This window comes from Acanthisitta chloris, unplaced genomic scaffold (assembly GCF_000695815.1).
Source record: "Acanthisitta chloris isolate BGI_N310 unplaced genomic scaffold, ASM69581v1 scaffold18368, whole genome shotgun sequence".
NCBI lineage: Eukaryota > Metazoa > Chordata > Aves > Passeriformes > Acanthisittidae > Acanthisitta > Acanthisitta chloris.
The window spans coordinates 65,113-76,893 of record NW_008688837.1 but is presented as its reverse complement, the minus strand read 5'-3'; the positions used below and the strand labels follow the sequence as shown (position 1 = coordinate 76,893).

Sequence of the window (11,781 nt, the reverse complement as noted above, 5' to 3'; positions counted from 1 at the left end):
ATATATATGTGAAAAATTTGCATTGGTCAGAAGCAGGAGTAAGATTATAATATATTAAAAATCCTTCTCCGTTGTATTAGTGGGCATGTTCTGTGAGAAAAGTGTAGATGTATATTTATTCCATGTCAGCCAGGCCATGGTGCACATGATAATTGAAGAGTCTTTTAAGGGTGTGAGGATTTTTGTGCTCCATTGTTGAAGAATTTGTTACCAGTGGCTATGCCAGTGCTGGCTGAGGATGTAGAAGATGCTTTGTCTAACCGAGTTATAGGCTCAGACAGTGGAAGGAAGCCGAGTGCTCAAACATGAGAGTCAGTCAATTGAGGTTATAAATGGCATGGACTTCAAGGACTTTTCAGACTGGTCAAGGCTGGAGAACTTGTTCAAGCACACAAGGTTTGTAAGGTAGCTGACCTTGGTGTGGGGAACCAAGGAACACATATTTGAGGTTTTTGTCTCATCTGCTATCCTGGACCCTTTATCTACCCTCATCTGTTGGTGTGAACTTTAGGGTTTATGGTATTGTATGTGGAAGTATTGGTGCAGGTGGTATTAGAGGAGGTAGAGGCAGGCAGGCATTTCATAATTTGGGTAGTGCATAAAAAAATTTAATAAGATTACTCTCTATATTCATAGTTCCTTGATGCCATTTTAAATAATTATTTATAGTTTTTACTTTCTTTTTGAACATATAGGGGAACCTCAGTGCATTGGTAAAGCTATGATTTTCACCAAAAGGACTTGACTGCCCTCAGACCAAGAGTTTCAAGCATAAAAAGGGAAGGGCAGAATCTATTTTGTGGTTATCGGAGTATCTAGATGGCATTTGTTGGCCAAGCCAAGTGTTACAGAATTTTAGGGAGCTTAGATTTAGGTTAAAAATAGAAGGGCAGAATCTATTTTGTGGTTATCTGAGTATCTAGATGGCATTTGCTGGCCAAGCCAAGTGTAACAGAATTTTGGGGAGCTTAGATTTAGGTTAAAAATCTCTATTTGTGTACAGCAGCATCCACTATATTCTAATTTTCTGCAAACCTAAGCAAATCACCTGTGATAGTTTGAACTCTAGCACTTGTTGCATTTTCTAGGAAAGAGACAGCTACCCCAGTTCTGTTGCAAGATTAGAGGAAAGACACATCTGGTTAATTCCACAAGATTTTAGGAGAAAGGTGAGACAGGGAAAGATTGCAGCTAGTCCTAGCAGTATGCTCTGGTGCAGGGCAGGAACAACATGGTCTGGAGTAAACCCATGCCACTCCACAATGTCAAGCCCTAAAAACCCCACTGTTGGTCTACCTAATGTTATTACCCTTCTTTGTGGTCATTCATTGAAATCTAGTGGATAAGGAATGGATGACAAAATAGGAGTCGTTCCTATTTATGTCCTCACCCTCACTTCATATGGTCAGTAAAATCCTGAAGTCCAGACTAAACCACTGGGACACACAGGCAGCTTAATTACAGAGAGGCAGGAGTAGTTACACATATATGCAGTGGAGTGTGATTACTTGTATGTCTCCTGGCAGATCTCTTTATAAAAAATGACCTGAGATTATAGAAGGGATCTAACATCTGATGGGTATTAAAATAAAATTAATTCAATGACCAGGGTCTCAAAGCATTAAGATTTGGGCCCACTGGTCGTGTCCTGTGTGCCATGCTAAAAATGCAGCATTTGCTGCAGTCAGATAACCCTCACTGCTCAGAAGGAGAGTTTTTGATGGCAGGCTGACTTTCTTAATAATATGGACAGCAGCCACCTGAAAATACCTGTTCAGAATGCTGAGCCTTTGCTTTGGGAAGGGAGGGCTTCATCCTCTGGTAGACCAAGCCTTCTCTTCCTTCACCTATCACAGTGCCAGTCAATACAGAAGGATCTTGAGGTTCTCCAGCACTTATGAGACTTGTATCAAAACCTCAGAAGCCCTTTTAATTCCAAGAGCAATAGATAGATATATTTACGGCTGTAGCTATAAATAAAAGGAGCAGCCTTCTGTTCTACTCTGGTGCTTTAGAAGAGCTGTCATCCTTTCACTTGCATCAGTGCTCAAAAGCAATACAGAAAGCATGATGTATGTTTTGGCTGGAGAAATTCCATGGAAATTGCGATAGCTCATTATCTCTTGAAATCAGTCATCAGCTGATCAAACAATGTATGACTGTAAGTTGAGCTGCCCTGTTTTTGTTGAGGTTTGTCTACCTAAGAGTATATGTTTCCATTGTTGATGATTTTGGATTGATCAGTCCTTGGCTCAAGCCATCTGAATTGATCACTTATTTTTATGGCCTGCTCCTGTCTATGACACCACCTTCTTTGTAAAGGAAATGTTTGGTTTCATTGAATGAGGAAGTAAGAGAACAGAGACATACTTGGAAAAGGCAGCTCATATGATGTGGTAAGAATTGCCTAGAAATTACTGCATTAATTTCCCAATGAAGACACATTTATGGGAAAGCAGCAAAAGGATATTTCTGCAACTAAAGACACAAAGCTTCAGAGTAGGTTTTCCTGTGTTGAAGAAGTCTAAAGGTTTTGAAAGTTGTGCTGATTTCTCCCACCCTGAAAAGGTCGGTTTTGGGTGGTTATTTGAAGTGCCTACCAGCCTAATGAAACTGAGAAAGACATGGTAGGAGGTGATGAGACAGCTACCAATGCCTTTCAGTCAGCACAGGACAGACAAAACACCAGCTGAAGACCCAGGTCTTTGTTGGTGTTGTAGGCAGTAGTGTTGAGCTTTTGGCAAGTATTTGCAGGAAGCAGGGTTTGTTGAGGTTCTTGAGGACTTTGCATGTTGTGGCACTAGTGTCTGTGTATTACCATAAGGATTCTTTTACATATCTGGGGATTTAAAAAAAAGAATAAAAACAAGGGAAAAGAAAAGAAAAGAATTGCCACTAACTGCCATGATTTTACATTTGCAAAAGTAGAGTCTTTAAGACACAGGTGAGTGTTTTGCAAACAGGTCTCTCTTCCTCTCCAAATACCTTAGTTAATTTTTGCAACCAAAATGCATGTAAAATATATTGAGAACATGGTGTGAGGTTCTGTATTTTCTGTACAGCTCCCACTGAACGTCATTGTTTCTTCTGAGAATCTGTAGTATGAAGAGTAACAATGTTAATTCTAATTTTGACTTATATATAAGTATTAACTAAGGAATGCAGTCTTCTGGTTTTGTTTGTAGTTTCTTTTGTGGGTGTTTGTTTGTTTGATTGGTTGGTTGGTTTGTTCGTTTTTTTCTGTTGCAACTGTATTTCTGTTGGGAGAGACTATCTCCCTTTCCTCCTGCATGGTTATTAAATCATTAGTCTTTTTAAAGGTGGTGTATTGCTGTCATCTTCAAGGGTTCACATTTCAGAAGGGTAAATAATCAAAAAATATGTATATCAATGATGAATCAGCTCTAGAAGAAGTGAGGTTGGAACGAGGTTGCAATTAAGAACTGAACTTAAATGTAGGTTTTGCTTCTTTTAAAGCTATCAAAAAACGATTAAATACTTAAAAGCATCAAGCACCTTTTTCCCTTGGAAGATTAAATCCCACTTGACTGTGACATTCTGTTCTTATGTTCAGAATGGGTTTTGGGCAGACCGTTCTTGTGAAAAGAAAATTGGCTACATCTGTAAAAGGAAACCCATGTCAGATGCTCCTACAGAAGAGGAAACCATTGATATGGGCTGCCAGAGAGTAAGTGAAGAAAAAACTGTATGATTTGAATAGGCTGCTAGGAATGATAAAGAGGAGAAACTGTCACCTAGGTGACAGGTAAAATGGAAAAATGGATTCTCTGTTGTCATCATCATCATCAGAGCTTGCCCTCTCATTTCTATGGCAGATGGGATAGGTGATACATATGACTAAGTCTAGTCTATGGCCATGATTTGGCTCTTGATACTCCCTTTCTTTTTCCACAACTTAAACCAAATTTCACAGTTATTCTCCCTGCAGTAGGCCATTTTTCCTTGATTGCTGCTCTCAAGGCTTTGCTGTGGTCTCTGGCAGTGCTCTCTGCTTTGAAGAATTTGTTACCAGCGCCCAAGTAAAATGAATCTGTTGTGCTCCTTCTGGACTGCCAGCAGGTCTATGGTTTTAATTGGCAATGCTGGACTACCGGTGACATAACACTCAGTAATTCCAAAAAAACTACTGTAATTTCTTATGTCATTGGAGATCTTACTGAGTTTTTGTCTCCCTTGAAGAAATTCCCTTTTCTTGCAAGTCTGCTTTACATCGCTGCAAAGGAAATCTTTGAAGATTATTCTCAGTATTTGTAAAGGAGTACCTGGAATCCTTACAAATGTTCAACCACTGGAGAAGCTAAAGGGTTCCTAGCACTTATGAATGTTATCCTTGCCAACAGAAGTAAGTGCATACTCTGAGAAGTAAGTTTCTCATAGGTGAGAAATCGAAAACTATCAGAAGAAAGTATGTGTGAGTTGTGCAAACAGCAAATTTGCAGACAGCAAATTCCTCTGAAAGCATATTCTTGAGTAAATTACAGTTGAATGACAAAACATTAGGAGAGAGTGTTAATTAACAACAGACAAACTTGTTTAAGGTGTCATTCCCTTTCTGAAAAGCCAGGCTGAAATTTGATTTTCAAGAATATTCTCATGATTGCACAATGCCTATGTGATAGTTATAATCCTATACTGAGCACTAAAGGTGCACAGCAAAGCCTTTCATTCCTTTATGAGTGAAATGCACTGATTAAAAATTCATCATATGTGAAAAATTGTTTTGTGGAACAACATTTTCAAAAGCTTTGATCCTGCCTGTTTTCACTCAGACTTTTTCAGTTCCATTCTTCCTTTCTCTGGAGGAGAGACAGCAGTGTTATAAATCAGTTTTTGGTTTTGTTGTTCCTTTTTCATTTTTCCTTTTCCTTTTTGTCTTTTCCTTTTCCTTCTCTTCCCTTCTTTTTCTCATACTTGATCTCTTCCTGTTTATTTTGACAGGGTTGGAAAAGACATGGTTTTTATTGTTACTTCATTGGAAATACGTTTGTAACATTTCCTCAAGCAAATCAAACCTGTGTAAGACATCAGGCTTTTTTAGCAACTATTGAAGACAGGTATGTAAAAGTCTACTTGTATGAGGGGAACACATGAGGATTCAAGATCCAGCATCATCTGGATATCAAAACAAAGACAAAATAAAGAAATGGCTTATTTTGCTTGCAGGATGACTTGATGTTTGACACAATCATCTATTTGTTTCTATATAACCTAAATAGATATGTTCCACTGTGAAAGCTCCAGCTCCCGTGAATGGTAGCTCTCTAAATGTAGGCAGCAATGCAGATGCCATAAAAATGGTTTAACATTAATGTGGTCTTCAGACTATACCTTGTTAAGGGGAGAATTCTTTTTTTTTGCTTTGATTTCTTAAGAGCTGTTTGCTTAAATGCCATAATGAACTATAACAGGCTTTACCTCTACATAGGTTTGTTTCCCAAATATAACTTTTCTTACATGATGTTTTGATTTACAGTGTAAATTAATTTGATAATTCAGTATCATATTAGTCTAGACTCTACTTTTTGTATCTTTTTTTTTTATCAAAGCTGAGATTCCTTTCCAGTTTTGGATTTGCCTAAAGGAAATTAAAATACAAGAGTATTATGTCGTTAAAATACAAGAGTACAGAAACCTCAAAAAATACAGTGGTATAACATATAAGCCATGCCAGGTTTCTTCTTTCTCAGCAATTTCATGTCAGCCCATGATTATGCCACCTTCTTCACTATGTCAGCCCATGATTATGCCACCTTCTAAAAAGAAGGACATCTAAAAAGAAGGCAGAAGACTCTGGTATTAAAGGTTACAAAATACCTATTATGTAATGGTTTTGTTATATGCTTTGCTCAGGTAAATCCATCCAGGCTAGGCTTTCAGGAAGGTACTGCAGCAATTCAGAGAAAATAACAAGCCTTTTACAACATATAAAAAAAATTTTAACAGTATTAATTTAATGACTGATTTCTTTTGAACAGATATGAACAAGCCTATCTGACTAGCCTGGTTGGGCTGAGTACAGAAAGATACTTTTGGATTGGACTTTCAGATGTAGAAGACAAGGGAACATTCAAGTGGACTAATGGTGAATCTGTCTTGTTTACACACTGGAATTCTGAAATGCCTGGTAGGTATGGCTCTACACTGTTTCATGAGTCCAGGGCCCAAAATCACATTGTTCACTACTTGAATTTTTTTACTTCATTCTTTAGCCCTCGCTTGATGGTGTAATGACTAATTGCTTTCAAACATGTCTGACTGCTTTCTCCAAGCATCCAGTGTTGCTGCTAAGTTCCTGCTTAGTGCTGAAATGAGTTTTCATTATGATCTTGGGAAGAACTTTTAATCAAGATGAAGTATCTGATTTGCAGTTGTTCTGAGAAAGTCTGTGTTGGTACTACTGTGGAAGAGCAATCTCTGCAGGCATATTGCACCCTGTCAGAAAGTTCAGCCATATCTCATAATGCACTTGCACACTGCATGTTCTACACTGTGTGGAATCACAGCATGCATGAAGCATCTCTGGTCCTAGAGAAAATGGAATTGTAGGAAAGAACTAGAGGGTTGAAATAAAAGGATGGGAGGTAATGTAATCTCTGACATGATCACATCAGATAAGGAGATTGTTGTCAGCATTCAAAATTCTGGCATCTTGTATTTGCCTTTCAGGAAATGATCTGATTCTGTTGAATTTCAAAGCCTAATTGCTGATTTGAATGTTTCAGGTGAAGTGGTAAAGTAGTCCATGAAGCCAATACTAGACTTATATATAGCAAGTTAATTTTTGAAAATCCTAAGTCAAATTAGACAATTTTGAGAAACTAGCTCTAACCACATCTTGAGTTTTAGGGGAGAATCTGTTGGATGCAAGGTTGTGTTTGTTAGAGTCAACCACTGGAGGTGATTTGATGTGAGACATAATTTAGTATCTCAGGTGTGGATGAACCACAGATTTTTTTTTTGCCTTTTTTTTTCTTCTTCATGAATTGGAATCATAGAATCATGGAATGATTTGTGTTGAAAGGAACAATTAAAGATCATCTAGTCCCCATGCCCTGCCATGGACACCTTCCACTAGACCAGGTTTCTCAAAGCCTTGTCCAGCCTGGCCTTGAACACTTCCAGGGATTGGGCAGCCACAGCTTCTCTGAGCAATCTGTTCCAGTCTCTCACTACCTTCATAATAAAAAAATTCCTTCCTTATGCCCAATCTAAACCTACCCTGTTTCATTTTAAAATGGTTGCCACTTGGTCTGTCTCTGCAGGCTCAGGTAAAAAGTCTTTCTTCATTTTATAAACCCACATTAGATATTGAGTAGCCATGGTAATGTCTCCCTGGAGCCTCCAGCCTGAACAATTCCACTCCCTAAGCCTCCTTTCATAGGAGAGGTGTTCCAGCTGTCTGATCATTTTTGTATCCCTCCTGTGGACCTGTGCTAACATTAGAAATATTTTTGACTCTGTACAAAGACTTTATTTCTGTCAGGATAGACTATTAAGTTTTCTAAATTCTTATGTCTCCCTAAACGTTGTTTTTGTGCATCTTCCTGTTTACGACCAGGAAAAAAGACAGGCTGTGTTGTCATGAGGACTGGAATTGCAGGTGGGTTATGGGATGTGATAAAATGTGAAGAAAAGGCCAAGTTCCTATGCAAAATGTGGGCAGAAGGTGTGACACCTCCACCTGTTCCTACAACAACTCCTATTCCCCAGTGTCCAGAAGGTTGGGACTCAAACAATCGTATTAGCCTCTGTTTCAAAGTAAGTATGTTGGTTATTTCTTCATTAAGGGCGTTTCTGTTTTCCTGCACACACATGCAGTAAAAATTGCCATACAGGCATCCCATTGTTTCATAATCTTATTTACAGGTTATATGTAGAAGTCTTCTTGCTTTCTATTGAAATGCTGATGGTTTTGTTTATTCTGTTAAAGACCAATCCTCAGGTTTGATCTTCTGTTTTTAATTTCCCATTCTTTTAAGATTAAAAGTACCTTTCTCCTAGTTGTTGTCTTGTAGTAGGTACTTGTGTCAGCAATGCAGTTTGCTAACTGGGCTTTAAGGCACTCATTCTAAGCCTGTGTTTCACAGAGGTGAACACTCCTAAACCCTATGTTCAATGTTTCTATAAACCCCACAGAACGAGGTAATTGTAAATTAATTGCTTTTGGGTAGCTGATATTTCTTGGTCTTGTGATCTATATAGTCTGTTTTACCTGACTGCATAATGCTCTCTCTAGCCTTTTCCTGGAGGAGAGCGTAAGAAGACATGGCTTGGCTCACAGGAGTTTTGTCGAGCTCTAGGAGGAGATTTGGCCTCCATTAATGGTAAAGAAGAGCAGTATGTGATATGGCGTTCTATTGCGTGAGTATCTGCAGTGTGCTCATCCATTCACTTCAATTAGCCTTTTGATCTTCCTGAAATAGTTCATTAATGTTTTTACTTCAGTATAAGCCAGTCTGGATTCGTTAGCTGTGTTTGTATCAAACACATAGCAAACAAGCAGAGGTGATGAGATAGCAGAGTTCTATGACTAGCAGCAATCACCTCAGAAGTTAATGATGAAGTGAGATTGGCAAGATATCTAGTTGAGGCAGTATTTATAATCTGAAGTAAAAATATTTACCATGGAGTTGGGGATATTACAAAATTAACACAGAATCCAGCTGTTTTCACATAAGCAAGTGTACAAATAGGATAACAATCATGATATAAATCTGATCGATATTTTGATTTTTTTTGTCATTTTTATGAATTAACCAGAAAGCAGAAGCAATTTCAGATTAATTTTTTTTCCTACATAGGGAATGCAAATAAGGTTAGTAAGTTCCTGAACTGCAAAAAGCAGGTGAATGAGATTAAATACTCTTTAAAATCTAACACAAGATATGACCTGAAGAGACCAGGCTCATTGATCTTGTACATCCCTGGCTAACTAGGAAAAAAGGCTGGAACACGTCAGCCTAGCAAATTGCTCTGACTGTACTAGATTTCCAACTGTGTACTTGTAGTAAGGAAGAAGTCTCAGATTGCCACAATTGACTCAATTGCCACAAATTGACTCAATATATTCAGATAAATAAGTAAAGTGTGTCTGCTTGCAGACAAGAATTAGTTTATGGTGCTATTTTTTAAATATGATTCAACTGTATCAAGTAACTTTGTGTTTGGAAATCATAAGTGCCTTTACAGAGAAAATGGAGAGTTGATAAATGGAGCAACAGTAGCTTTTGAACCATTATACAAAAGCATTAAGCAGCCTTACAGGAGCTGGATTGGGTCTGGCCATTTTCTTGATCAGTATTTCAGTCTGAGTTAATGTATAATGATAATAGCTAGAAGGAGTTCCCTTTTCATTTATTTCCACCCTGATCGTTATGGTTTCTAATAGATTTAGGAATTATTTTTGGAGAAGCTTTCTTAATTGCTGTAAATGATAGATTATGAAAAATACTGGAATGCCCTTATTAGTATTTGGTTTATGTTTAAACTTCCTATAAATGGAGCATTTATTATTTATGGGGGTTGGTTTTTTTTTTTCCTTTAGGAACAATGGCTATTACAACCAGCAATTCTGGATGGGTCTATATTATTTGAATCCTGACAGTGGCTTTGTTTGGAGTGATGGATCTCCAGTGAGTAATTCAATTTTCCACAGCTGTTAGTTTGCATTCCCTGTGCTTCTCAAGTGTGTGTGGTGTATGTGTTTCTGTGTAATTTTATGCTTAATCATAACCCCCTTCTGTATCATGCTCTCTTTAGGAGAGCTTATAAATAACAATGTCATGGCTTGATATTTTTGGCTAAAACATACTGATTTTTGATAAGACACTATGCATGGAATCAACAAGAAAACTAAATACATGTACCATAAAAGGATGTTCCTATCAATGCAAGGATCTTTTGAGTAAAACAGTCCATCTTTAGTGTTTCTTTTCTTTGCTAATTATTTGAAATGGCCTACATGCCATGGAGATGAAGGCAGCATTTTTATGCCAGTGTGACTTATTGCACTTTAGACTAAGGTTGAAAACTGTAGAAACAAAAGTGGTTTTGGAGATGTGGATGTATCTCATGCAAGGTTGGTCAAGATATATAGATGGACATTTACAGTATGGAAATTTGGAATTGGATTTCATACAGGAAAATTAGAATAGCAGTAACAGTCTTCTGAGAAAAATGCCAACATTGTTCTTGTGTCTGAATAATATCCTACTATTTTACTCATACTGCTTATTTACTTAATTTAATAACATGTAGCATGACCCATCATTGTTATTAAATGAATTTCACAGAACTTGGGTCCCATTAAAAATGTTAGTACTGTTCCTAGTGTGAATGGAAAAAGCTGTTACGTAAGCTGCAGTCCAGTTGCAATCTGGAAAAATTTCAAATGTCAGCATTTGCAAAGGTAGATTCTGGTTTGCTCTTAGATAAGTTATTAAAATGAGAGTAAGAATTTTTATGGTTCGTTGGTGTCTTCTCCCTCTCTCCAATATCTTATTTCCATATAACATAATCTTCACAGAACTTTTTCTGCCATAGGTGAGGTATGAAAACTGGGGCTATGGAGAACCCAATAATTATCAAGGAATTGAACTTTGTGCAGAGATCAATGGTAATTCCAACATGCTTTGGAATGACAGGCACTGTGATTATCTATATGGATGGATTTGCCAGATAAGGAAAGGTATTGCTTACTCCCCTGTATTATTGTAATAAGAAGATACTCTCAGTTGATTTTTTTCCCATAACTTTAAGAAATAAAGATTTTCAAAACCTCTCTATAAGAGTTCCCCATGGAATGTGAAATATCAAAGTGGTATAAGGATTCCCATGTCTTCAAGGCATTTAAAGCTGCAAAGCCTTTGGTGCCCTGCTGGAACTTCTCTCTGATCTTTCTCTATGATTTCAGAATGGGTAACCTGATACTCGAAAAAAGGGAATGTAATTTTGAATATGCACATTCATATTTGACTTCTCATTTAGAGAAATTCATGCCTTCTCCAACAAATCCTATTATAGATTTTTTTTTTCTGAGCTGAGTTTCAAGTTATTAGAAAATAGTTTTCAAATCAGTTCCCATACTTGGTTTTTTATGTTTGAGAACTCCCTCCTTTACTTGGCTCAGGTACTGATTTGTCAGCTAAGAATGTGTAGCTGCAAGAGCCTGGTTTTAAAATACATAATTTTAATGTTCACGTTAGTTACTTGCTAAATTCTCTTCAGATGTGCGTTTGGATGCTTTTTATTTACTGAAGACATCAATATAATTTATGATTTAGGGAGCCCTAGAGTTCCACAAGCAATGCAACTACCTAAGTTTGAGCATTTTAGAAAGTGCACATTTTACTGCATTTTAATATTGAGAAGCAGGGGAGCAAAATAAAGATGCTGCATTAGATTATTAGCAATAAAATACTAGGTCTGCTTTATATTGGTAAAAGTATTTCTTAGGCAGAGATTTTGTTATGAAATGTCATTGTCCATGAGATTATATTTTAGCACAAAATAAATTGGTAATCCTAAACCAACAGATTTCCTGTGTTATAAATTCTTTTCCTAAAATGCTTATGGTGCCATAGCAAAAACAAACAGGGGAATTCTTTAGCCTGAAATTTTTCTTTTCAGAAAGGGCCAGTTAATTTCTTGGGATCTTTTCCAGTGAGATTTGATCTAGGGAAATTTTTAAGATCCAGGTAGAAGTTATTCTCAACCAGATAAAGATGGAAAGAAGCACACTCTGTAGTAGCCACCACATCA

At 37.2% G+C, this 11,781-nt stretch overlaps 1 protein-coding gene across 1 annotated transcript in view; it reads left to right on the top strand.

Annotated features, from left to right (window-relative positions):
* Positions 1–2,322: 2,322 nt before the first annotated feature.
* LOC103808418 (macrophage mannose receptor 1-like) overlaps positions 2,323–11,781 on the top strand; it is a gene marked incomplete at its 5' end in the record, with an annotated part of 28,024 nt that continues 18,565 nt past the window's right edge. Inside the window, 8 exons of the mRNA XM_009081200.1 lie at positions 2,323–2,350; positions 3,575–3,688; positions 4,960–5,075; positions 5,997–6,145; positions 7,580–7,779; positions 8,258–8,382; positions 9,566–9,653; positions 10,564–10,708. Of these exons, the coding sequence (XP_009079448.1) occupies positions 2,323–2,350; positions 3,575–3,688; positions 4,960–5,075; positions 5,997–6,145; positions 7,580–7,779; positions 8,258–8,382; positions 9,566–9,653; positions 10,564–10,708 (965 nt within the window). The remainder of the gene's footprint in view (positions 2,351–3,574; positions 3,689–4,959; positions 5,076–5,996; positions 6,146–7,579; positions 7,780–8,257; positions 8,383–9,565; positions 9,654–10,563; positions 10,709–11,781) is intronic.